The following is a 25,916-nucleotide window of genomic DNA, read 5'->3' as shown; positions in this document are numbered from 1 at the left end:
AGGTATATTCCCCCAAGGACTTCTAAACTGAGCAATTTTGCATCTGGCAAACCCTATGCTATTCACCCAGCTAACACAGCTAATTCAGAAGGAAAATACAACCTTTTCCTGTTTCACTTGTTTTGTGGTATAAACATAGCCTGAGAAACAAATTACTTAAAATAATGTTTTTGTGTCTTATAGACTTATAATTCACTTTTTCATCGTCTAGTTGATGGAGTTTGATTTTGCAAGTACTGCAAGTTCATTTTTTTTTTTTTTTTTTTTTTTTTCAATGCAATAGCTTTGGGTAAGTGGATAAAATACTTCTTCATTTAGGTCAGGAGAAGGATAGATTGTGCATTTCTACAGAATGAGACTTTTTGGATACTCTAGGTACTGGGTCCCCCTAGCTTTTTAATGTTGGCAGAGTCACAAAAGGCAGGATAGTTTTCTTCCTCCAAAAGATAAAGAGGCTCTTTTGGCATAATTGTAGGTGATCATTGGTCTAAACACTGTGCAATATCTCCTTACATGGTGGGGACCCAGCTCCCTGCGTCACACCTCCCTTCGGCCCTAGAATGCAACACTGCAGAGAAAACTAGCAGGTGAGAGGCAGAGCTAAGGCACCAACTGGAGGCAGCAGAAGAGTCAGGACCTGGTTGTGGGTAGTAAATGGGACACAGAGACTAAAGAGCCCAAGGAGGTGGGAGGAGAAAGAGGCTCCTCTGGGTAAATAGGAAGTGCCCAGTGGGAGCCTCAAGAGTGAAAAATCGTGACCTTGGAAAACAGAAGTAATTAGGGGAGGGAAGCCAGCTAGAACAGGGCCAAGGGACTACTCTTTACTAAATTTTAACTTTCCTGTGGGCTCTGAGATGCTTTGGAATATGACTGGATTAAAAAAAAAAATCAAAAAACTATTTCATCCATTTTCTTCCAGAATTATGGATGTGTTTAACTACCTAATTGTAGAATCATTTAGGTCACAGATGTTACTGATAGGAGTTTAATGTAAGAGTTACGAAAGAATAAAGCTTCCTAGAGTCAAATTTACATGTTAGTTCCATAACTACAGTGTGTTCCTTAATTAAAAAAAAATTCTTGAAAAATTAAGTGTAAATGGTCATGCATCGTAGATACAGATAGGTCTTAGGAACAAATCAAGAATTTTCAATTATAACTAAAACTAACTCTGGTCAATCATTTAGGAAATAAAATGGAGATAAGAATAAGAATTTATGGATTAATAGGAAGCCACACAGGAACAGATATAGGAAGTGACAAAGTAAGAAAAAAAGAAGGACTCTGGAAGTGAAGATGTTTTATGTTCTTTCCCTCTTTCACATCTCTAGACTTTGCTTGGCTCATCTCAGAATAACTCGGGTGGTGAACACAATAGAGACACAACAGGATCCTGGAAAGATGTGAGGTGGCTTCTACCCCTGGGAGCCCAAAAAAGTGACAGCCAAGAGGCCATCAGAAGGGACTGAGTAGGTTAGTAAAAAAAAAAAAAAAAAAAAAAACCCAGCTAAGAAGACAACTAGCCTCTATAGCCAGTAAGATGAGGACAAGGACATTCGAAAGGAAATTCTGCTGGCACAGAAAATTTTAGTTTCAATATACAATTCTTAACTTAAGGATTGTTATTTTGTAGAAATTCATTTCCTTTTCCGATAACCTCAAAATATGGTTAAAGGAAATGTGGTTTAAGGAAAAAGGATTGGCAGGCCATTCCTGTTCTAAATTTCAAATATTCCTTGGAGTGCTAGCAGTAGGGTCAGTGAAGGATGAAAAATAAAAACAACTTGTATCACGTGAGCCCAATCACAGGGGCTTTTGTTGTTGTTGTTGTTGTTGTTGTTGTTGTTATTTCAAATAAAAGCCAATGTTGCAGAACAGCTAACGCTAACTCTTGCTTATCCACAGACTGATACCTGATTTGTGAAATATTTAAATTTTTTAGGGTCACCTATCATTCCCTTTGGACCACTTATCCTTCTCATTAACTATGGGGGAAAAAAGGAGGAAAAGCTTAAATTCAACTCAATCTATGGAGACACCAAAGACCAGCATTGGAAAAAGATATGACAGGGGGTGGATAAAGCTCATATTTTTGGCTTGTACTGTTTTTTGATTATTTATGAATTTCATATATCCTAAATTATTCCTGTCTCTATTATACAAAATTCTATGTTGAATATACTATTAACAGTCATGTGTCTATTACTGTTTTGGGTCTAGGTGAAGTTGAAAAAGGGTACAAAGCCCATTGGCTTGGGAAAGATAAAATTAGATTAAACAATGACTATGTATCCCAGTTTGCTTAAATTGTTACTGCCAAGAAGAAAAGTCAAATTGCAACTTCTTTTCACAAGTGGAGCCAGACAGGTGGGGTGATGATGAGGACGATCTGGAAGCATTAAGTTTGGGGTCTAAGAATTAAATGCCTATGGATGGGGCAGGTCAAGCAAGCAAGTGAACCAGGTAAGGCATCAAGAATAGAGGTAGGAATTCTGTGGCTTGCCCAGTCTGAAGGCATTTAGAATGAATTTTAATAATCATTGCAAGCCCAACAAAATAGCCCTCTGTGGGAACATGCTGCCCACAAGCCACCAGTTTGTGAATTTTGCTTTAAATGAGCTGAAGGAACCAGTAAATAACTTCCAGCCGTAATCACGAGAAAATGTAGGAAACCCTTAAGAACCAAAGGCAAATAAAAAAAAAAAATGCTAGGAAACTGCAGATAGGAAAATATTTTCCTGATATTCAACATTCTTGGATCCTAGGAATTATGGGAGTTTGACATAAATTCTAGGCAGCATTAAAGAATGGCTTAGTAGTAGGTATGTAAGCAAATGAAGTACTCTTTTGAGTATTTCAAAAAGATAGGTCTTGTTAACAGGAGACTACATGGGCTCAATATTGATCTTGTCTCTTTTTTTGATATTGTAGACTAATAAAGTGAGATAGGTACAAAATATTTGTGACAAAGTACATTGTCATTTTAGCTGGAAGGGTGACATACTGGGCTGACTGGAGAAATGTGGATACCTGGCTGGCTGATTAACCAAATGAGAGGTGGTAGAACAATGGGCTGATGTTACCACGAAGAGTACTCTTTGGAGTCATGCAATGTGCTGGTTCTGTCTTTGTTCACCTAATCTGTGCTTGCTGGTGAGCATTTTGGTAAATTATGTGGAATACATAATAAATATGCTTATCAAGCAAACAATGATATAAAATTAATAAGGGGAAAAATTAAATATAGTAGATGAGAAACTCAGGATCCAAGAGTTGGGTGCTAATACTTCATTGTACAGATGAGGACATAGATTCAGAGCAGTTAAGTAACTTGTTCAAGGTCACACAGCTAGTTACTGAAGAATTAGTATTAAACTTTTTTCCATTGTACTGTGTTCTTTCTTTTATAACGTCGAAAGAACTATTGGTTCTATTGTACTCTGAGGAGTAGGTACCCCCCAAATAGTAAAGGAATGAAGAAAGGAATGGAATCTAGGCTCTAACTACAACACAGAATTAAGTTCCATTGAGACACCACATTTAAAGTGTGACATTGACAATTTAAAGTGCATAGTGAGAAGGTAAACAGAGTAGTAGTAGATCTGCTGCATGTATGCTAAGCAATTAAAGGATCTTGAAATATTTAGTTCGGAAAAGGCAAAGCCAAGTGGGGAGATGATAGTGATCTTCATATATATAAAATAGTTTTCTGAGAGAGAAAAGATTTTAGTTTTTTTTTTCTGCATTTATTAATAAGACTAATATCTAAGGCAGTTTCTCCTTTTTTCAGTAGATGTTCAAATAGAAGCTGGGTGTAACTAGACTACGCATTCTTTCAGAGTCCTTATGTCCCTATACCCTACCCTAGGCCCTGTTCATGTTAGTTGCTTAGTACATATTTATTAAATCAAAGGTTCTGGACATTATTGAGTACAGACTGCTTGTACCCAAACCAGTCGTGCAGGAGAAACGACTGGTTTGGGTACAAGCAGTCTGTACTCAATAATGTCCGGAACCTTTTCCAAATTTAGGCACCAAAATTTATATGACCTACATTGAAAATTTCTGCATCATCCTCTCCTAACTCTGGACTTTTAGCTTGTCCATTGCGTTCCATCAATGGTTCTCAAAATGTGGCTCCTGAACCAGCAACGACAGCATCAGCATCACCTGGTAAATGAAAATTTTTAGGCCTTATCCCAGATATAGCAAATCAGAAACCACTGGTTGCGGGGGGAAGATTCTCAGCAACCTGTGTTGTAACAAGCCTCCAGATGATTTTGAGGCCCTCAAAGTTCAAGAACCACTGGGTTAGATGATTTTGGCTGTTCCTGCCTTGGGTGTACAATGGAACTCAATGAGACTGTGTGTTCCTGCCTTGTGAGTCTCAGTGCCTGCCACATTGCTTGGCATACATTGAAAGCCCAGTATGCACATACTGAAACCAAATCAAGCTTGTAAAAGACAATTGACATGGAATTTAATGGAACATACTTCAAGAATCGGTTATCTTCAGCCCAAAGTCTAAAAATCTTCAGAAAAGAAGTCAGGTACCAACGTAGCTTAAAGGTTAAAATTTGGTTATTTTGTTATAATTATCATTAGCTAGACATTAACTCAAGTAAAGTAGAAGATGTTGGTTACTCAATTAGTTCATTATATTCTGAAATTGTATTGCTTTAGATGCATCACGGTCATTGCTATATAAAAATGAGAAAGGCAAGGATTTTTCAGAATCAATTTCCTTTGCAGTATTAACGATCTCCTAAATATTGTATTGAGTTGTTTATATATCACTTGGGTACAAAAATATAATAATGATGCATTTAAATTGATGATTATGCAAGCATCTTTGTACTTCTGAAAAGATTCACACAAATACAACCCATGTAAATGAATTGTATTTTAAAGGGATTAGCAGGAGGAGGAATGCGGGGCTCACTATGTGAAGAAACCCTTTTTCCAAGTCCTTTAGTAGAGCAAAGTGCTGGCTCTTAATTTTATGACTTCAAATTTCTGTATTGGGACTATCATGAAGGGAGATTTATATAGTATTCTCTATACCATATGGAAGGTATACAGTTTACTTATATAAATTAAATATATGTACCTATCTGAATGTATGTATATACATATCTATCATTTATCATCTGTTTGTCTACTTATCTATCCATCCATCCATCCATCCATCCATCCATCCATCCATCCATTTAATATAAATAAGACAGGTGATTTCACCTGCCACTCCACTCAGAAAGGACACATCTTAGAATATGTGTGAGATGGGTAATATGGATCCAGTTTTCCCTTAGTTGTTCTCTGTTCCCTCATTCACTTTATGATGTGTCTGTTGTGCTGAGTGCAATTCTAGTGTTTAAAGATAATATTTTTTTGGTCCATTTACACATGTAAAACAAACGAACAGCACCGCCACCGCCAACAAAAACAAAACCACAAACACAGACAGAAGTGACAGAAACAGACTGAGGCCTGGCACCTGGGCTTGGTCATGAGGTCATCCTGGCCCTCTTGACCCCCGTTACTCTGGAAGGTTGGTTAATGCCTAGGACACAGGGAGAGTGGGCCTACATTCTGTACTGGATTTCTGGGAATTGCTCACCTTGGTCACCCTCCTGGAGGATGGGCTCTGTACCCAGTCTGAGAGGAATGGGGCCTTGGTAAGGAGCCTCCTGGGAGCTTTGCAGGTGTGAAGTGAGAGCTCAGGTACAGGTGCCATACTTCCTTTCTGTTCCCATCCAAAAGGAATGTTGACATGGTCACAATATGTTAACATGTCTTGATGTCTGCACCTCGCATCCTAGTTTCCCAGAGAGGCAAAGGCTTCTTTGTGTCTTAACACTTCCACCATCTGCCTTTCTTTCCTCCCAGGTCTATGGCTTTCTGAATTCAAAAAGCATCTTAAAGGCCTCTGGACATATGCTTTGGAAATATGCCTGAGCCATGGGCAATGTGTCTACATGGCACAGTTTTCTGGGAACCACATGGCTAAATGTCCATTAATAAGCAGCTTTTTCAAGGCTTCAGAATAAGAAAGATCTTCGGATATGCAGCTTCTTCCTTTGCCAGAAAATTACTTCACATCATATTAACATAAAATGTTCTATTTTGCAATGACAGATGTGTATAAAAATCTATGCCTGGTTTTAAACTTTGTTAATATTGGCTGAGTACCTATGGATACAATCACACAATGGCATAAGCATATACACCTATTTATCTAGACTGCGTTCTTTAAAGAAATAAAAGGCCATGAACAGAAAAATGCCATTTGGGTAATTTCTACAGAACCACAAGGGAATGTATGAAGTGGTAAGCAGACAAAATGTCATTTCATGAAAACTAGAGATGACTGATTCAAATCTTAGAAGTCTGAATTATATTGACTAAAGTCATCAATATATTATACTTTTCCCCAATATTTATAATTTGCTTCTACCATCTTTATATCACAAATGCTTAAAATTTAAAGTTACACCAAGGCTTTGTAACACTCTGGGTTTTCTTTAAACTGGTTTCCAAATGGAGGGTTTTTGAAAGTGCCAGCCTGGAATGAATTTTTTGTTAGTCTACAATAGAATGAACAAAATGAGAAAATATAAGTTCATTTGTGTAAAGCTAAATTTATTAAATTAAAAGGATTCTCATCTCTTTATTTTGAGATTTTTCTTACAGGTCTACTAGTCCACAAAACTATTTGGTAAATGAGATCTACAAATAGATAACTGCTGAGTAGAAAAATCTGCTTTTATTTCTTATCTTTTATCCCGTTCTATGAGAAGAAAAAACAAAACAATTCTGAAAAGAAAAAGAAAACCTGAGAAAACTTAACCATTATTCTAACTAATTCGCAAGTCTTTTGTTGTTGTTTATCCAGAAGATACTGAACATCCATATAAGCGAGGCACAAGGACCATGTATACCTTTGGAGAAGATACTCAGCGATCTACATAAAATACCTACCTGCTGGTGAGCCTTGTGTTGGGCCGGGTTTCTCTTGATTTGTGTCTGGGTCAGAACTTCCTAATTTCTGATCTAAGCCAGCAACTCTGAGCCCTGTCCTGAGCCTAACAATCTCTAGTGCCCAGGAGAGTAGCTGCTACTGCTTGCTGGAGAAGTCTAGGATCTGTAAGTCTGGGGTTTTGATCTGTAAACCTTTCAGATAATGTTCTTTTCTCTTATAAGCTTGCCAATTTCTTGGACAATAAAAATAAACCCAAGGGGGTCGCTGGCTTTTTGTGGTTGTGCAAACAAAAGCAATTGAAGCATGCCATGGCATAAAACATCTCAGGAGACATGTACCCATGGAACACACCTTTCTGATGTCACCCGTATTCTCTCATCATTGGATGAGTTGAATCGATCATCCTTTTCTCTGAAATATTCCTCTATGCACTGCTCTTCAAAATCATGTACTTTCTTGAGCTCATCATCAGTTATGAACAGTTCTGTTGGGGGGAAAAAAGATATATGAGTCAGAGAAGTAAAAGCAATGACATCTGATTTATGGGCCTAATGATATTCCTAATCTAAATCTAAAAGATTAGAAAAAGGGGCCGAGGTTCTTTACTAAAGTCTCAAACTTAATCCAAATCCAATTGGGCAACTTGTGTCCTTGTTCTCTTTCTGTGAGTTAGATTCGCTATGGATGTCTGAAGTTCACCTGAATGTATCTGGTTTAGTGCAGGGACTGGTTAGTGTTATACAAATTGTAAAGCTAAATCAAGGAAAGGGAAGCCACACGGAGAATGAATGGAGGTTTCTTAAAAGCTCAATTTCAGGGCTGAGGAATATGGCAGACAAATTTTATTGGCCTTACTAAAAGCTCCTTTGCAACCCCATTCACCTTTCCCTCTTTCCACACACATTTTCAACTTCCCTTGAAGGCAGCAATAATGATGGGACCCAGTTTGACTCAAACAAAAGATGTCTGCCGTGGACAGGGGAAGAGGGTGCCATATTGGGAAGAGATTTTGCTTTCCTAATAAACTATGGAGATGTGGCTAATTCTTTCTCCATTATTTTTCACCTTCCCCTTTCTTTCTTGCATTGAACATACATACGATGATGTTAAGTTTAGCAGCTATTTTGCTACCGCGAGACAAGACAGTATAATAATAAATAGGTGGGTCTAAAAATAGGACTCAGTCTTTGACTTTAGTGAATCAGTGTTGAGCTCAGGGCTATCAACACAGACTCTTTGCTTTGGGAGAAAAATAAACCTAATTTATTGTGTTATTGTGAGTCTGATTTCTTTTAATAGCAGGCAAACTATTTCATAACTGATACAGCCATAGAAAAAGCCCAGTGTAAATCTGAACCTTCTCATTCTGAACCTCCAACTTACTATTTGCCTAAATTTATGTTTCAGGTGGAAATAGTGAACTTTGGAATTCCCAGCTCTCTCTAACTCTCTGATTTTAATGTCAATAAAGTAGTGGAGCATTGCTATGTCAGGAATGTTGTTAAAAGTTTCAGACTTAGAGAAGTGTTAAGTGGCTTTGGTTTTAAACTGTAGAGTCACTAGCGATCACCTGGGGTGGGGGGGGGGGATTCCTGGGCCATAATCCTAGAGTCTCTGATTCAGTAGATTTAATGCAGGTGGTCTACTTGACACACTTTGAGAAACCACAGTAACTTGCTTGTACGGGGCTCGATGCCCAATGGTTCTTAACTGTGGGTGATACCCATGGGACATTTAGGAATCCGCAGGAGATATTAGGATTTAATGTGGAGGTCAGATGTGCTAAATCCCCTATAATGTGTGGGATAATCTTACACAACTAAGAACTGTTCCACCCCGATGTTAACTAAACCTTCTTCTAGAAACACTAGACTAGAAAGTGGATGGATGGTGGAAGGTTTTGTGTTTTGCCCTTTGAATAATGGAAAGCAGGGCTGGTTTCCTCATGATGTCATATAAGTACAACCCCTAAAACTTGGGAAATGTTTAAGACCTTTAAAAAAAAAAAAGTTCCAGAAATGGTAATAGAAAATTAAACGTAGTTACCTGTAACTCAACTCAACTCAACTCAATTAATAATGTTTAAATTATATATAATGCAGCATCGGGAGCATATAAATATGGTTGATATATTTTGTGTTGAGGCCTCTGAAAAGTAAGAAACTTAGAACCTATGAAGTTATTCAAACAGCCCTGCTGAGACTGGTTTTCTCTCTCTAAGAAGGCTAGGAGGCTAAGAATGCCTGATTTCAGTCTCTACTTTATAGCAGTGTTTTGGAGGTGAGCATGCCCTCCTGTTTGCTTCTAAGCCTTCGGGATTGTCAGCAGTCTGCAGGAAGCAGGAGGAACGAGGTGGCCGTGGGGTCCTGCATGACTGCCTATAGGAAGCAGTGGGGATATCTGACTTGTGGTTGCAAAGGGCTGTCACGCAAAGCATACTCAGGCCATAGTCCCTTTCATCTGGGTCGCTCTCATGTTTCCTCCATCGGCAACACAGGTGCTGGAATATCATGGTCATGTGGCTGAAGATGATCAGAGGTGGGGGCAGAACCGGCCTTTCATGGAAAGTCATGATGAGCTGATACCTCTGAAACTTCCACACTTGGTTGGATATTGATTTTACCTCAAAAAATGTATTGCTGAAATAGAGACCAGAGACTCAAATGAGAAACTCCACTGCTTTCTGACGCATCACACCCCTCCAGTGCCCTGCCTCCAACCCAGGTTCCCTGAAGAAGGACCCACTTACTTAAAGACAGCGATGAGGAGGTTGACCAGCAGGATGTTCGCTACTAAAAGGTAACAGGCCATGATGGCTGGCACGATCCAGGCTCCTGTCTTGCAGGGAGGCAGCTGGATTATTTTACCATCCTCTCGAGTCTCATTCTGTCCACAGGGAGCTGGAGAAAGCAACACAGGCTACAAATGAGAAATCATAGCTATCCGATTAAAAAAAAAAAGACTGAGGGTTTTTTTTTTTTTTATGTAGAGGAAAAATACAGCCATCTCAAAACAAACAGAAAAAATAAATTTCCAAAAAAAGCCAAAATGGAAAAATGAAAGCTTCATGAATATTTTGAGGGGCTGCTGCTACTACAGAAGAGAGCTGGTTCTTCCCGTCTCCCAAGCTGTCATCTGACTTGGAAGAGGTGGGTGCCCCCCCTGCTTGCTCACTGTGTCCCTTGGTCCCTGACTCTCACTGAGGGGCACTTGGTGTCCTTAGGGAGCCTGGTGAGGGCTTCCTGGGGAGCAGCGGAAGGAAAAGAGTCTCATTGCCCCATTAAGTTACTTTCAAAATGTGCAGTGGAGGAGCAGCAGCATGGAGGGGCTATTGATTGGGAATTAACACTGGGGCAGCTGTTAATTGCTCCAAGAAACAACTGGGGGCTCTGAGTTAATGATTTGCTGTCTTGGTGAGGAAGGAAAACACAAGGAAGGCAGTGCCTTGGGAAGTATTTAGAGGGTTTGTCTCTTGGTGCTCCTGACAAATGGCATTTCACGGGGAGGGCTGTGAGGGGTGTTGAGCCGGGACCTCGGGACCTCGTAGTTCATAGCCACCCGCTTTCTTCCAGCAGTCTTTCCATTCCAAAAATGTGCTTTTTAGGGTACAGGGAATGAAATCCAACTGCACTGAAAAAAAAATGTGAAAATGGAAATAAAGGATCTGGAGGTGGTGGGGGGAGGAGGAAGGTGATGTGTGTGGGGACTGGGTGAGCATGAGTAATGTGCTAATGAGGCCTGCTTGAAGTTTCCGGGTAACTTCAGGGGATAAAGAATCCTTGACAAAGCTCCTTAGTTCTGCACAAACATGGCTCAGGGAATGAGATGATGCCCTTATGTGCCCAAGGATAGGTGGGGTTGCCATACTGCTTCAGCTGTTCCTCTCCCTTATTTGGCTTTAGATCAGGGTCCTTTTGCAACTATTTATTAAAAGGGGGTGGGACACAAAGGAGTCTCAGAAGTTGTCACAGGTAGATTTCGAAGGTCTGCCAGGAAGGTTTGCAAAGTTAACCCAGAATCTTCTTGGAGGGAGTACCTGGCAAGGGGAGTCCATTCCCTTCTCATGAGTTAATGTTGCAGTAATTCCTAACCCTGGTTGCACAGGGTATACCCTGGGAAGCTTTAAAAAAGTCTAATGCCCAGCTCCTTCCTAGACAATTGAATTAGAATCTCTGAGCATGGCCCAGGCATCAATATTTCTTTTAAAACTTCCCAGGTAATTCTCAGGTGCCACTAAGGTGAGCCCACTAAGTTGGAATTAGGCTGGAAAAATTATATGATTTTTGACACTCTTTCAAGCTCAAAATGCATCTTCTCGGACTATGAGGAATTTTATAATATCGGGACACCGAGACCTTGTTTTTATGGCCAGAGGAAGATGGCCAATGTGCTTGCTTTGAATCTGTCTGCAAGATGACGAGGTGTTGGAATCAGGTGTTTTCTATGAGCTGGCAGCTTTTTTATTATTGGCAGTTATGGCATTAACCAAAACAGCTCTCTCTTGGAAAGAAAACCCAGTGATGAGGCCCCTACTGGCTCCAGGATGAAGTCCAAGCTCTGAGGGTGGCTGGCCCAGTGCCATCTCTTGCCACTTCCCACCTCTCTCTATGAGCATAAATTGGACCAAGTTTCTTGCAGTTCCTAGAAAATGTCATGCTGTCTCATACTGCTTGATTTTGAGCCTTGCTTCTTTCGCTTCCAAAAGGCCCCTCTGGCATCTTGCTTCCATTCCTATGCTTCACTTGGGTGAATGCTATTCAATTTTCAGAGCTCACTTGGCTTTCTGAAGCCCACCCCAGCTCACTTTTTGCCCCTAGGACTGAGATAGGTATTAACTAAGATTCTCTGCTTGATTCTCTGCTTGCTCAGACCCTACATGGGCTCTCAGGAGCTCTCTTTCAATTAGGCCTTAGCTTTTGGACTTTTGTTTCTGCATTGTCCAGTTTTATCAGGACTCCTGCTAAGTCAGTTTAGCCAGTATCCTCCTCTCAATATCTGACCACCATTGGTATCTAATCCTCTACCATCCCCTAGATGATGTCTATCATCCTGACCTGACTTCAGGGAGAATTCTGTTAGTTTGGTTTAGCCAGGATTCTCCTTATCTCTGATGTTTCCTCTTAGTGATTTTCTATCCACTGACACCACACCCCACCCTCCCCTGCCCACACCTATCACTACTACTCTGTTCCTGGCTATAAATTTCCAATTCTCCTAGCTGCATTCAGAATTGAGTCTAATCTCTCTTCCATATTATAAAACCCCATTGCAGTACCCTCATCCCCTTGAATAAAGTCTTCCTTACCATCTTTAATAAGTGTCATGGATACTTTTTTCTTTAACAAATAATGTTTCTTTAGTAATTCTCTCTTCCTTATAATCCCAGAAGCCCCTCTGCTCATCTCTTTGGGAGGTTCTCACACTATTCGCCATTCGCCATTACCGATTTACCCCTCTGTGTCCCACAGAAGATTCCCAGTGGGAAAATTGCTCTTCATGGTTCCCCATTACGTGGCTCAGTGCATACACACACAGCATATCCATACATTTCCATGCATGTTTGCTGTTTGTTGAATAAATAAAAAAGACCATTTAACACAATTTGGTTGTTGGACACTAACAAATATTTCCCACAGCTCTGCAGACTTACTCATGGTGGACAGACCTAGCTCTGAGTAGTCGTTGGCTTCTTCCTTAGGTCCTTTTAGGAAACCCCATCCTCGGTTTGGTAAGAAGGCTTCTCATGTTGACCAGACCTCAGAGTCTCTGTTACCCTCTTGGCCACAGGCCTCGAGAAATCACTTGCTTTGCTTTTTCTCTCCTCAGGGAAGCTCCCCTTACCCACCCCATTCCTCCCAGCCTGACCTCCTGAGAAGTTGTCGCTCTCGTGCCTCCCCTTTCCCTGGCTCCTGATCGGATTTCTATGGGGGAAAGCCTAGAAGGCAACAGAAAGAACTGCTTAGGGTACATTACAAAGTGTACAATTTCAACAGATGTGGTCCTTGATCTCCATTTCTCAATGACATCCTGAGATTTCTCAAACATAAAATAAACTTGTAAGGGGCAAAGCTCATCCATCTTGCTCTTTTGACCCCATATTTAGTGACGCATGCAGACACTTCCTCCACTAAGGCCCTTCTTCTAGCCTAGAAAGAAAACCATGCTGTTCCATGGTCTACACATATTTCCATGAGCCTTCAGATATTGCCATTGATGTATCTCTATATCTCTGCTTGGTTCCTCTGCTCCATTCATCAAAGGCTCCTATTATTTAAAAAACTGGACCAACTTAATACTTTAATACAAGATTTGCTTTGATGTCAATGTGGTCAGCTTTGGAAAATCCCTGCCAATTCTTTGGGTATTAATTTATATCAGCTTCCCCCACACCTTTTATTCATCCTGCCTTTATAGAGGTAGTATTACTTTAGTGGTTAAGAGTACACATTATAATCAGGAAGACCTGGGTTCAAACCCTGACTCCACCATTTTCAAATGATGTGACATTAGCTTACTCCACGAACTTCAATCTCCACCTCTGTAAAATAGTAGTAATAGTTGTAACATGGGGGGAAGTTGTCAAGATCTTTAAATGAGATAATGCATGCAAAGCACTTAGCTCAGGATCCAGCACATAGCACTTGATTACCATTAGCTGGTGTCATCCTAGTATTGTTATTTTTGTGATGAACAGACTTTAAGCTTCTCAAGGTTAGGGACTATGTCCCATTACTTTCTGTTTTGCAATCACTATATACAGCACTTATCCTACATGTATTGAGTGGTTATAATAGGCTGGGTATAGGGGATACAGGGTATCAAAGAGACAATTCCTGTTGTTTAAGCACCTCATAATTTAGTGGCAGGCACGGAAAAGAAACAGAACTTTGCGTTTTTGTGTGGTATGAGCTCTGAAGGGGGCTCTGAGGACGCACTGCAGAACTGCTGCAGTCCCTCTGGCTTGGGTCCCACCGAGCAGTCTGGTATTCAAGATCAGCCTTGAGGACCATCACCAAGACTCTATAGCAACAAGTGCAGTGTAAATGAAGCAGATGATCCTTGTGACAGAGATAATGATAATAAAAATGAATCATTAAGAAACAGCCTTCATTTGGTAATATCAGCAAAGAAGCAGCGAACATTATATGCAGCAGTTCGTGCAAAATACTGCTTTATAATGGCTCCTAATGATGTCCTTGTTCTGGGTATTTATCTGTGCTAGAAAGTGCTCTGACTCAAACTTACAGATGTCTACCACTGATGAAGGTTAAGTAGGTGACTTAAAGCCCTGACAAACAGTGGATTTCAAGAGGGGGAATAATTTATCTGGATTGACATATGGCACCAGCCAGTATCTGGGGGTTCATGTTCCCAGGGAAGTGCTCTAGGGCATCCCCCCCCCACCAAGATGACACATGGGTGGATATTTAGAGATGTGTGGGCCAGTGTCTACTACTGTGCCTCCTCCTTTCCAACTTTGGAACCTGGCCCTTGAGTGATTATTCTCCCAATCCTTGTGCAAAAAATAAATGCATAGTCACTACCACCTTCATACCAAGCGGCATGTTATCACCTCCCTCTTCATTGGTAATGATGCAGAGTCCCTCTAGTGAGTGTTTGCTGGTTCTGTCTGCCCAATACACATTTCCCTTTCCTCTGGTAGAAGCATCCTGGTTTCCCTTTGCAGAAATGTCCCTGACCCACTCTCAGTCCATAAAGTTTGGGTGAAATGAACTCCAATTCCATATCTAGGAGATTTATCAGTGTGCTTTACTCTTTGAGTGCAGGGATTGGTTCAGAGGTGAGCATGTGATCCTGGCCTGAGCAATCAGAGCTAATGGGCATCAGCCTTGGGACTTTGGCCGGAACTAGTATAAAACTGGAGCTCTTTTCTTTCTTTTTTCTTTTTTTCATAATGCAATAAAAAGCTACCAGGAGGGGAGGGCATGCCTGGGACTGACTGTATCACAGAGAAGAGAAACTGATTGCTGACCCAGGCATGCCTAAACCCAGCCCTCTTCAGTTATATGAACCATAAAATTCATTTTCCCCTTAAATTGATTTGAACTGAGTTTCCATTACTTGTAATTAAGAGTCCTGGCTAATAGAATCATCCTTGCCTCCAACCTCTGTCCATAGGCCAGCAATAAAAAGACATTGATATTTTGGGCACCCCACTCCTAAAAGGCTGCATTTGGAGTCTTGGAGCAGCATGAAACAAATTAGAAGGGGCAACTGGGAAGGTGAAATTTGACCTGATACCAAGGTTGAATCAGTTTCTGGGTTTCAGGGGCCAGAGACACTGTTGTTATTCTCCCAAATATTAAAGGACTTAAGGGGTTTACACTGAGCAATGTTCAATTGTCCAGCTGGGGCCTCTGACTCAGAAACTAATGACACAGATTTTACCTATTATCAAATCAGTAGGGTAAATGAAGTTGGGAAACTTTGGCCAAGCACCTGGACACAGCTGGCTGCTCCCAAAATGAAGAAAACCTTGTTCTAGAAGATGATCATAGATAAATTAGGCCACAGAAGTGGGAAGGCAACTTCTATGCAGTTGTGGCCTAATTAGAAGAAATCAAATGATTGGAGATTCAGATTCTCTATGGTTTATCCGCGTGGGTCACATTGACACATGGCATGGCAGGAAGTTGGAACTGTCGTTTCTGTTAACTATGCATTAATAGGTAGAAATAAAACAGATAATTAAGCTCCAAAACAATGATAGGTCTTGCAGTCATAGCCTGGCTAGAGTATGTGAATGAAGAAAGTATATCCCACCCCCAACCCTTCTGTACATATTTAGGAGAGCAGTCCTCCAAAGGTTGTACATTTTAAAACAAACAAACAAACAAACAAATAAACAAACAAACTTTTATAGTAATAGCATCCCTCACTAAAATATAATAAGCTCCATGGGGATAAGAGTTTTTGTCTGTTTTGTTCAATAAACAAAATAGCAGCCAGAACACTTACTGGAACATAGTAGGTGCTTAATAAATATCTGCCAAATGAATATAGGCAAGAATATTACATACTGTATATTTACCTGCAAGGGTTATATATGATCAATTTCACTGGGTTAGTGTCTATTTTCCTATTTACTTTAAGAGCTCAAGTGACACTATGATCTGCCAATATGAAATGGTTCCTGTAAGAGATGTTTATTTGTTTTTGCAATTGCCAAGTTTTGCAATTAAAGGAACGTGCCTTGTCTTTAGACAATTCTATGGCAAATTTCCTTTCTGAATGCTGCTGTGTAAATCTCCAGGCACACCAGCCATTAACACCCTATCTGTACTTGTACAGATATTGCTAATCAATCATAATACTTGCCTTCTGAACCAAGTTGTGTCCTTGGGATCCTTTTCAGGACAAAACTCCCAAAAGTTCAACTAAATTTATACAAAATATGGAACATTTCTCTTATCAAATCTAAGAATGTAAGGTTTGAGGTGAAAGATGATTCCTATGCCTCTCTTCAGGATCAATCAATCAACTGAAGTTTACACAAGAGATGCAAACTTTCTCTTGTCAAAAATGTGAATGTGAGGTGTGGGGTGAAAGATAATTTCTGTACATCTTTTCAGGATCTTCCTCATGCCCATGTGGCCTGACAAATACTCAGCCTATTCCACCTAACAGTTAGTTGCCCAGGAACCAAAGAGGTGAGTCAAATTGGACAACACCCTTTCTTCGGACCCTGACATTTTTGATGAAGGACCGCGTGAGGGTGTCATGGGACCCTAGCCACGTACTTCCTGGGCCCCTAGACATTGCCCACTGCTCCTTTTAAAGCAAAGCTTTTAAAATGGGTATTTCCCCAGGAAATGCAGATCCTAATTCTTTATTTGGGATCCTCAAAAGTGAAGGACAGTAGAGATTTAGGAATAAGCACTCAGGGAAAGCTTCTGTGCTGAGTACTTTACACTGGTCATTGCATTTAAACCTCCAGTAGCTCTGTAAGAAATGTTTTGTCTTTGCTCCATAATTTAGGAAACATACACTAAGGAGTGAAATGCCAACATCACTTATAAGGGATAAGGCTTATAAGAGATAATGTAAGAACCATTCACTTATTCATCTCAACATACTCAGTTCCTGCTCTGTGCCAGTGTGAATTGGCACTGGAGATGCAATTATGAATGATAAAGAAAGGAATCTTATCCTTTCTCTGACCCTAAAGCTCGCATGTACTTTGCTTTATCTCATGTGACCTTTCCAATGCAATAATACAGAATAATAGTAGTGACCATCTATTACATTCTAAAATGTAAGGTCCTGTGCTATGAGCTTCACTTTTATTGCCTTATTTTAATTCTGACAATAGTTTGACATATAAATATTATCTCATTTTACAGATGAATAACTGAGGCTCAGAAAGCTTTAGTATCTGTCAGTATTTCAAAGGCAATAAGGACAGAGTCAGGAGGTCCATTCAAGCCTGCTCCACCAAGAAGACTCTTTCTTCTGTGCCTCTGAAGAAAGAGCCGACATGGGGTTGAGAGGAATCTCTCAATTATAAATAGAGGCGGGTTAATAAACACCTGAATTTTCCTTGTTTCTGTCAACAAGAATAGTGGCCTGAACCATTCAGATGAGGTGACAAAGGTATGGAACATTAAAATTCAGAGCATGGAGAAAGAAATTAGATTCATATAATAAGTATTAGGTGTAGACACCCATGTCCTAAAGATTAAAACATTTACCTTTTTGATTTCATCCTATAAATGGAGAAGAAAGTATTTATTTAATACATACACCGTGCTGTTCCCAAAGAGCATGAGAAATTAAAAAGAAACCACCATTGTTTGATATAATCAACATCATTGAAAAAATATATGATGGAGAAGAATATTTCTCAAAGATTGTCCCTTCCTCTCCTGTCTGAAGAAATGTCTCAAAAGCTTATCCAAATCACATGGATCACAAATTGCAATGGAATAAAGAGCTTAGTTGAGTATATGACTACATTTATCCTATTTTTTTTTTAGAGACAGGATTTTCAACTAAAACTCCATCTTGAGAAGATAAGAAGATAAAGAGGATTTCTCTACTACCTTTTGAAAATCCACACAGTTTGCCATAAAGGATTTAGAATGCCATTAGCACTGCATCTTTGACTGACTCCAAGGATGAATTAGATTTAGATAGCTATGTTCTTTTGGCCTTTTGCCTGACATAATGCTTTCCTTGGCGAGGCAACTAGAGGGGCCTCCCTTTGGATGGCTACATCTTTCTAGAAGTTTTCTGACCTAAGAATCTTAGATAGTGGCAGATCCAGGAAGAGGTTTTCTTTATGTAAGTACGGGCACTTTCTTTTTCAATAGGCCAACACCAATGTCCTTTAGTAATGGAGGATAGGAAGAATGAAGATAATTGAAAATTGGGTAAGCTCCAGCTTTGTAAGTTCAAAAGCACCATCCATCAGCTCTGCCTTTTACTTCTTTTGTGGTTCTCTTAACCCAACTGCTGGGTAGAATGTAAATCGGTGGTGACATGGCACACAGGTAAGCATCAGAAAGGAGTAAGAGAAAACTTCAGTTTCTCTATCTGTAAATATAAGGACTTAGACTATTGCTATTCCCTACAGTGCGGTACGCACACAACTCAGGAAGTCCAAGATGATTATAGGACACAGGAACAGGACATTAAGTAACATCGAACTGGGTAGTGACAAAGTAATGACCTTTTCAAGTCTCTTTAGATCTTCCTTACTCCATCAGAGAAAATGTGTCAGTTGGAGGATAATAATTCTTTAACACAGCCTTTACATTTGTTAAAATCCCTTTTTAGTAAAGACTGGGCAGGCTAAAGGCTCAATCATCTGGACAGAATTTCATAACAATGTGGTATTTTCATTTTGTTTATTTTATGGTTATCTTTTATTTACTTCAAATCATACTGATTTTTCAACTTATGTCCATGATATAAAATTTCAAATAAACTAATTTAGGCTTTAAAAATGAGCCAATTTAGCTAAAAGTACTAATGAGTAGAAGAAATGTTACAAAACAATGAATGGTTCATGTGACTAATGGTTTGAGAAATACTGCATTAGATGATGTCTAAGCTTCACGTAGTCCTGATATTCTATTGCTCTGTGATGCTATGAAGAGAAGCAAAAGACTAGGATAACCAGACTGGATCATTTTACCCTGGAGCTAATGGTAGGTCACTTGTAGAAGCCTTATTCTTTCCACTCCTGGCAGAAAAGCAATCAAAAAACAAGCCCCCACTGCATGATGGTGAAGAAATTAGGAAATCTCCCCCAGCCACCACAGTGGGAAAAGAAGTCACCAAAGACAGAGCCTCTAACTTTTCAGAGCTTCTGGTCAGCTGGCTATGTGCACACATGTTCAGCTTTGAGCTATTTAGAAAGCATAGTTAAATCTAATAGCTCGTTTTCTAATGCAGCAAATTAGAAAGCAGGATGTCACAGTCTAGATACATTGTGTGTGAGTTGTAAGGAACACATGGGGGAGAAGAGGAGAAAATTCAGTTCCCTCTGCTATCTTGGTCCTGTGTTATTGCTGGTCTATATATCTACCATTACTTAGAGACAAAATCGTAATTTTTTTGCTGTTATTTGAGAGGGCCTCACAAGTCAAACCTTAGTAGTTCATTATTTGGAATTGTGAATTAAGATCAGAAAGAGTCTGTGCAAATCTTGCCGGTGAAGGATGTGTGTCTAGACTAGCCTGTTGTACAGATCAGTGAGTTTGTTGTCGTGATGTAGCAAATCGAGTGCAGTAATAGTTCCAATTCCTCTTCTCTCCTGTATCCAAGCTTCTTTGCCTTGCAATTTGATAGTTTCTCTCACTAAATGGGTAGGATCGATTTCCTTGCCCCTTGATTCTGAGTTTGGCCATGTGAGTTTCTTTGGCTAATAGGATATTAGCAAGTGTGACCCATACGGAATCTTCAAGAAAGCCCCAAGTGTTTGTTTCCACTCTTCCACTTTAGCCATGGCTATAAGGAACATGCCTGAGCTAGCCTCCCGGATGATGAAATACATGAGCCTCTGCTTCTAGTCACTTCTGATGTCTGAGCTGAGACTGTTCTGGATCAGCTGACAAGCAACTGACTTCTTGGTATGTGATCAAGCCTAACTGAGCCCAGCCAAGTCCAGAAGTCTAGGCAACCGACAGACTCCTGAGCTCAATAAATGTTTATAGCTTTAAGCCACTGCCTTCTGGGGTAGTTTATCCTACAGCATTATCATTAGGTAATGTCAGTAAATACCTGACTACAGGCTCCACTTATCTTGCTCTGCTCACAGCTAGGCAGCCCTAGGTCTCTCAGGTTGACAAAACCCTTTCCTAATTTCTTCACCCTTCTTCCCTCCCTCAGTTCAGACCAGGTCCCATCATTGCCCAAAGAGCAGCTTCCATCATGGCTCAAGGAGGAGCAAGTTCATTAAATGACCAATGACTAATCCGACTCTGTCATTAGAAATTAAACTTAGGTAAGAGACTTTAGGTGATGGCAGGCCCTCAGTTGAAAGATCATATAGAGTCGGACCATGTCAGGTCATGTAAAAGTAAAGCAAGCTGTCCGAGAAAGGAAGGGGGAAAGGAAGAGAGGAGAGAAATGGGAGAGACAGTGAAAGAGCAAGAGAGAATGTGACCGATGATTGATTGACCGAGACTGGAAAAAAGTAGAGAGAAAAACAGACAAGAGTGGTCATTTCTTCTTCACATTCTGGCTTCTTAAAACCACTTCCAGTTTCATTTGCAGTCAGCTCACGTCATGCTTTGTTTTCTGTCTTTGCACGTCTTCAAGGTTTCCTCTTATATGCTTCCAGTTAAACTTTATTTAATCTAGTTTAAGTGAGTTTTGTTTTCTTGTGATCAACATTTTTCTCCAGGGAACACCTTAGAGAGAATCCATTTCTCAGGCTGGTAGTTTCATTAGAGGAGGCAAAGGTCCAGAGTACATTGGGAAACTTGAGGCAATCAGGGAGGGGCTGGTGAGAAGGGAGAAGGGTGCTCTGGGAAGGGCTGGAAGGGTGGAAACAGAAAGCATTTAATTTACTATGTTCCTGAGGGCCTACCTCATTCATTTGGATATTTGCTCAAACAAAATAAGATTAGATAAGCTATTTTCTTCAAACCAAAACAACAAAAAAATTTAGAGAAAAAGTCAAAGAAAATTATTTATTCTCCCCAATTTTTATGCTACTGTCCACCTCCATTGTAATTCTTGACTGCGATAGTTTCATCACAACTCTTCATGTGTCAATCATCTATCCTCTAAGTGCTGCAAATGAGGTCAGGGATAGGTGTCCCTTCTGTGCAGGTGCTGGGGGCTCAATTCCATTTTCTTTGCCTTAACCACGTAAAGTTTTTCCTGTGGGTCCATACCACCTTAGCTGTCATTAAGGAATGTGCTTATTTTTGCTTAAAATGGGATTGCACAGTTTGTCTGAAAACTATACATCTGTCCTTGAATGTATCTGAAGAGCGATGAGCCAGGGTCTTCAAAAAAAAAAAAAGAGGAAATCAACAACTTCACATCAGGACCCTGTATCAAGAGGGATCAGTCCAGTGAGCCAGACTGTACCTATTTCCATGTTGATGTACATCAGGGGCACCAGGCTAGGCCAGTTCCACAGAAATCACCCATGGCTCCTGCAGACTCCTACTAGGTTATATAACTTCGAGGAAAAGAATAAGTGTGGCCCCTAATACTCAGGAGCATGAATATAAGCAAACACATGTTCCTGCTGACATAATTTACAAATGCCCTGGTAAGCTACAAGAAATCCATTTGTACTCACAGCTCACGCTCCTGGCTCTGATCTGCTGGCACACTTTCCTCTCGATGCCCTTCATTCCCTTCTCCCTGCCTCCTCTCTTTTTACTTTAAGGCCAGTCTGCCCACTCATCTGTTTACTGTTAAAACTTCAGCTTTTCACACTTCAGCTGATGCTTCAGATTATGGTCAGTTCATGTTCGGCTCAAATCTAACCAGTTTTGTGTGGGCTCAGGATCCAGTGCCCATCACTTGTCATGTTGTGAATATGTGTTCAACTATATGTCTAATATAAACATTATTATTATTATTATAAAATAATTGGGTGACAATACACCCTTGTACAGTGGATTAACAACTTCTTTTTTCTTTCCCAGGGTAACATTGACACACATCAGTTAAAATAAAATAAATGCCTTCATCTTGAAAGATTTATCTGTTAAAAATAATGAACTCAGATGCCAATCAACTGGATCTGAGCCAGTGTTTTGGGATCTATCCATCACTGATCCATCTTATTAAATCATTCTTTGAAGTCACTAGACATAAGGGACAAAACTTAGATGGGTACAATTTGAGTCCTAGATCTAACATTTTGCTATGTATGTACTATTAAGTCAAGTAATGTGTCTGAGCCTGAGTTTCCTCATCTCTAAGCTTGATATAATAATAGAAATAATTATGATGATGATGATGATGATGGTGGTGGTGGTGGTGGTTGTGGTGGTACAGGGCCAGCTTCCCTAATCACTCATTTGACAGGTATTTATGGAGGCTCTACCATGTGCCAGACACTGTTCTAAGTGCTTGGAATAAACAAGTGAACAAAACATCAAAGATCCCTGACCTCGCATATCCTAAGTTGGGAAGAGGAAAGTGGGTGGTGGGTGGATGGAGAACAAACAATAGCATAATAAATAAGTGAACTTAGTGGTATGTTAGAAAGTGATACGTGCTTTAGAAGAAAAGAAGGTAGAGCAGGACAGGAAGAACCAGGAGTGTGTGTGGGCAGCTGGGAACTGCACTGAGAAGGTGTGATGGGACCAGACTCCAGTCTTGAATGAAGTCATTAACCAAGAGGCTCTCTGAGGAAAAGGTGCTCAAAGCAGCAGACACTGCTAGGGAAGAGCCCTGGGCAGAAACTTGCCTGCTGTGTTCTGTGAACCACAATAAAGTTCCCATGTCTGAAGTGGTACAGAGTAGAGTGGCTGGAGAAGAAGAAACAGCACCAAGGGGTAGAGGGAGGGAGAGCATCATGTGGGGCCTTTGGAAAGCCCTTCCAGGATACAATCAGATAATAATAATGCATTATAATTTATTGTAATCCGTTACCAGCTTTATTAAAGAAATTGATTAATTCCCTTCATCCATTCTAGCTCCTGCCTGCTGGTTTCTCCTTCTACTAAGTAAGCCCCTTGTTCATTTTCATTTTTCCGAATAGATCCTTAATGCCCTAAAATAAAATGGAGACCAATCCCCTGTCCCCTGGTTGGAGAATGGAAGTCAGTTGCATTCAGGTCCGCCGCGGTTTGCAGCATTAACTCTGAGACTCCCCTCTGTATCAACCTACCATAAAGAAACGTAGGGCTAATGAAAACAGGATCCTGGGCTCACTCAGGCTTTCTCTCAATTCTACCCACATAAACAGCTATCCTGCTTTTATCAGCCAAACAGCAGCCCACTGAGGAAATGCTGATTTCTAGTCTGATGTGAGAAAAATCAACTTTTATAGATAGAAGAGACCCTTACAGTAGGAGGCATGGGAGAGGGAACAGGATTCTTATTGATCGATGACTTCAGAATACAATCTCAGCTTTTCTCATTGCAGCAGAACTCCTTAGTGGTGGCTGCTTAGTGCAGATTGTTTGCTGCACCTGCTGTGTCAAAGAACAATAAGCTAAGATACAGGAAAATCCCCTTTGTTTCTTAAGAATCGTAACATTTCTGGAGGCAGAAATCCCAACCAAAATCTGTAGCTAGTGGTTAGTCTGGAAATTTCCAGACAGTTTTAGTCAACAGCATGCATATCTATTGCAAAGTATAGGAAGGTTATTACTTGTTTTTTAAGTGAAATAGATGGTTTATATAAAATCAGTATTTTTCTTTTAGACCTGGAAAACACACATATATACGTGTGAGGAAATGCACGTGTGCGCGTGTGTGCACACACACACACACACACACACACCCCAATATACTGCTGTTTTCATAAATGATTAGCTGAGTTGGCCATGTTGTTCAGAGTATTTGATTACAGTGAGATAGCTTCACTTTGTCATTGCAAAAATTACAAACTAGTAACATATGAAAGCTGATCCATATTTGTTTTTTTGAAAATATGGCCATCACATTTTTAATAAGTTTGTGCTTCATGCAGCTTCACTCTAAACAATGCTGTGTGGTGGCATTTCCTGTGGCCAAATTGATCTGAACAGACCTGTAGGAAAATCCAAAACTAAACCATAAGCACTATAAAATTAGCTAGTTTCAGGGTCCTACTTAGAAATAAAAAAGTTGGGCTTTTCCTTCGCTATCCCTTGCCTACCTGTGAAAAGAAGGCTGTTCTCTGGGCTCTGGTGGACCAGCTTGTGGGTTGCAAACTTGGGGAATTTGTAACTGACTCTTCTGTCATCTTCCTTTTTCCATATCTTGTACAACTATTTAGTAAAAAGAGGTTAATATGCAGACTCTGTGCTGCATGCTCAATAATGACACACACACATGCACAGGAAAGAAGGGAGAAGAGAGGAGAGCTAAAAGAAAGTTACAGTGTCAAGTCCAGCTTGATTGCGAAGTTAGGTAACAAGATACTGAGGAGTAGCCTCCTGCATGCATTTAATGTATGACCTGACTACAATCACATCCTAAGGTAAGATGCAATTCTGCTTAAGGTGACATAAAACCAATGCCCATTAGATGGAGAGTGATTATTGTTCCTTGTGGCCACAATAGGATATGCCATTCTGCAAGACATAAGGCAGAAGGCCGAGTTTTTCTCTACAGCTTTTCAAAGACAGAGTTGCTATGGGTCTAATAAAATAAGTTTTAAACTCAAGAACAGTAAGCGTTTATAATTATACGACAAACAATTGTGGTTACAACCATCCTAGAGGTGGGTGTGTCATTCTAGGCCAGATGCTTTAATATCTATTACCTCATTTTATTGTCATAATAACACACTTAAAAAAAGTTATTATAGAGGCTGATCATTAAGACAAAATGGCAGAAATCCTGCAAGAAACAGTGTAGAATTTCCCATTCACTCCCTTTCTTTTAAAAATTTCATTTGACAAACAATAAAGTACTTGCTATATTCCAAGAATTATTTTGCACACTTTATAAATTTCAGCTCATAAAAAATATGGGAAAAAAACATAAGGTTGTGTCTTAGTCAGCTCAGACTGCCATAACAAAATCCCATAGACTGGTGACATAAACAGTAGACATTTATTTCTCACAATTTTTGAGGCTGGGGAAATATAAGCTCAAGCTTCCAGGTGATTCCATTCCCCTGTGAGAGGCCTCTTCCTGGCTTGCAGATGGTTAACGTTCCACTGTGTCCTCTCATAAGGCAGAGAGAGAGAAAGCAAGCTCTCTGTTGTCTCTTCTCTAAGGTCCCGCCCTCATGATCTCATCTAAACCAGATTTACTTCCAAAGGCCCCATCATAGTCACATTGGGGTTAGAGAATCAATATATATATTGATTTGCATATATATATTGGGGAGGGACACAACTTAGTCCAAAACAGGTAGGTACTATTGTGTCTATTTTATTGATGAATAAACGGAGACACAAAGAGATAAGTAATTTGCACAATGACACACAACTAGTAAGAGGCCTGAGAGCATGGATTCAAAACTAAGATTCCATCATCTTAAGTATACGCATTGTATGATTTCTCAAGGTGAGGGAGTTCTGTTAAAGTCAAGATGGTTTGAACACCCTGACATCTGCATTTAGACTTTCCTTGTGTTTCATTCTTTTGTCTGTGTCAGTGGCTCCCAAATAGTGATATCCATACGTAATACTCTTTCTGTGTTATAAAGACTTTTGAGAGCAAGTTTGATCATAAGTGAGTTTTGGCCAACACATTTACGTTAAGAACCACATCTATGTGTTTAACATACATTCAATATAAATGGCAAATGTATATTTATCACCACAAACATAAT

The 25,916-nt window shown here is 40.0% G+C and overlaps 1 protein-coding gene across 16 annotated transcripts in view; it reads right to left on the bottom strand.

Moving 5' to 3' along the window:
• The window catches only part of TRPM3 (transient receptor potential cation channel subfamily M member 3), a 482,939-nt gene that overhangs the window by 7,933 nt on the left and 449,090 nt on the right, over positions 1–25,916 (bottom strand). For all 16 annotated transcript variants that reach the window (XM_036217932.1, XM_036217935.1, XM_036217937.1 and 13 more), the window contains 3 exons: positions 9,732–9,882; positions 9,422–9,621; positions 7,334–7,466 (listed from right to left, as the gene is read on the bottom strand). In XM_036217932.1, coding sequence (XP_036073825.1) covers positions 7,334–7,466; positions 9,422–9,621; positions 9,732–9,882 — 484 coding nt within the window. The remainder of the gene's footprint in view (positions 1–7,333; positions 7,467–9,421; positions 9,622–9,731; positions 9,883–25,916) is intronic.

Source organism: Rousettus aegyptiacus, unplaced genomic scaffold (genome assembly GCF_014176215.1).
Source record: "Rousettus aegyptiacus isolate mRouAeg1 unplaced genomic scaffold, mRouAeg1.p scaffold_m13_p_3, whole genome shotgun sequence".
Classification (NCBI taxonomy): Eukaryota; Metazoa; Chordata; class Mammalia; order Chiroptera; family Pteropodidae; genus Rousettus; species Rousettus aegyptiacus.
The sequence above is the reverse complement of the archived record's forward strand: the minus strand, read 5'-3'. Positions and strand labels throughout refer to the sequence as shown.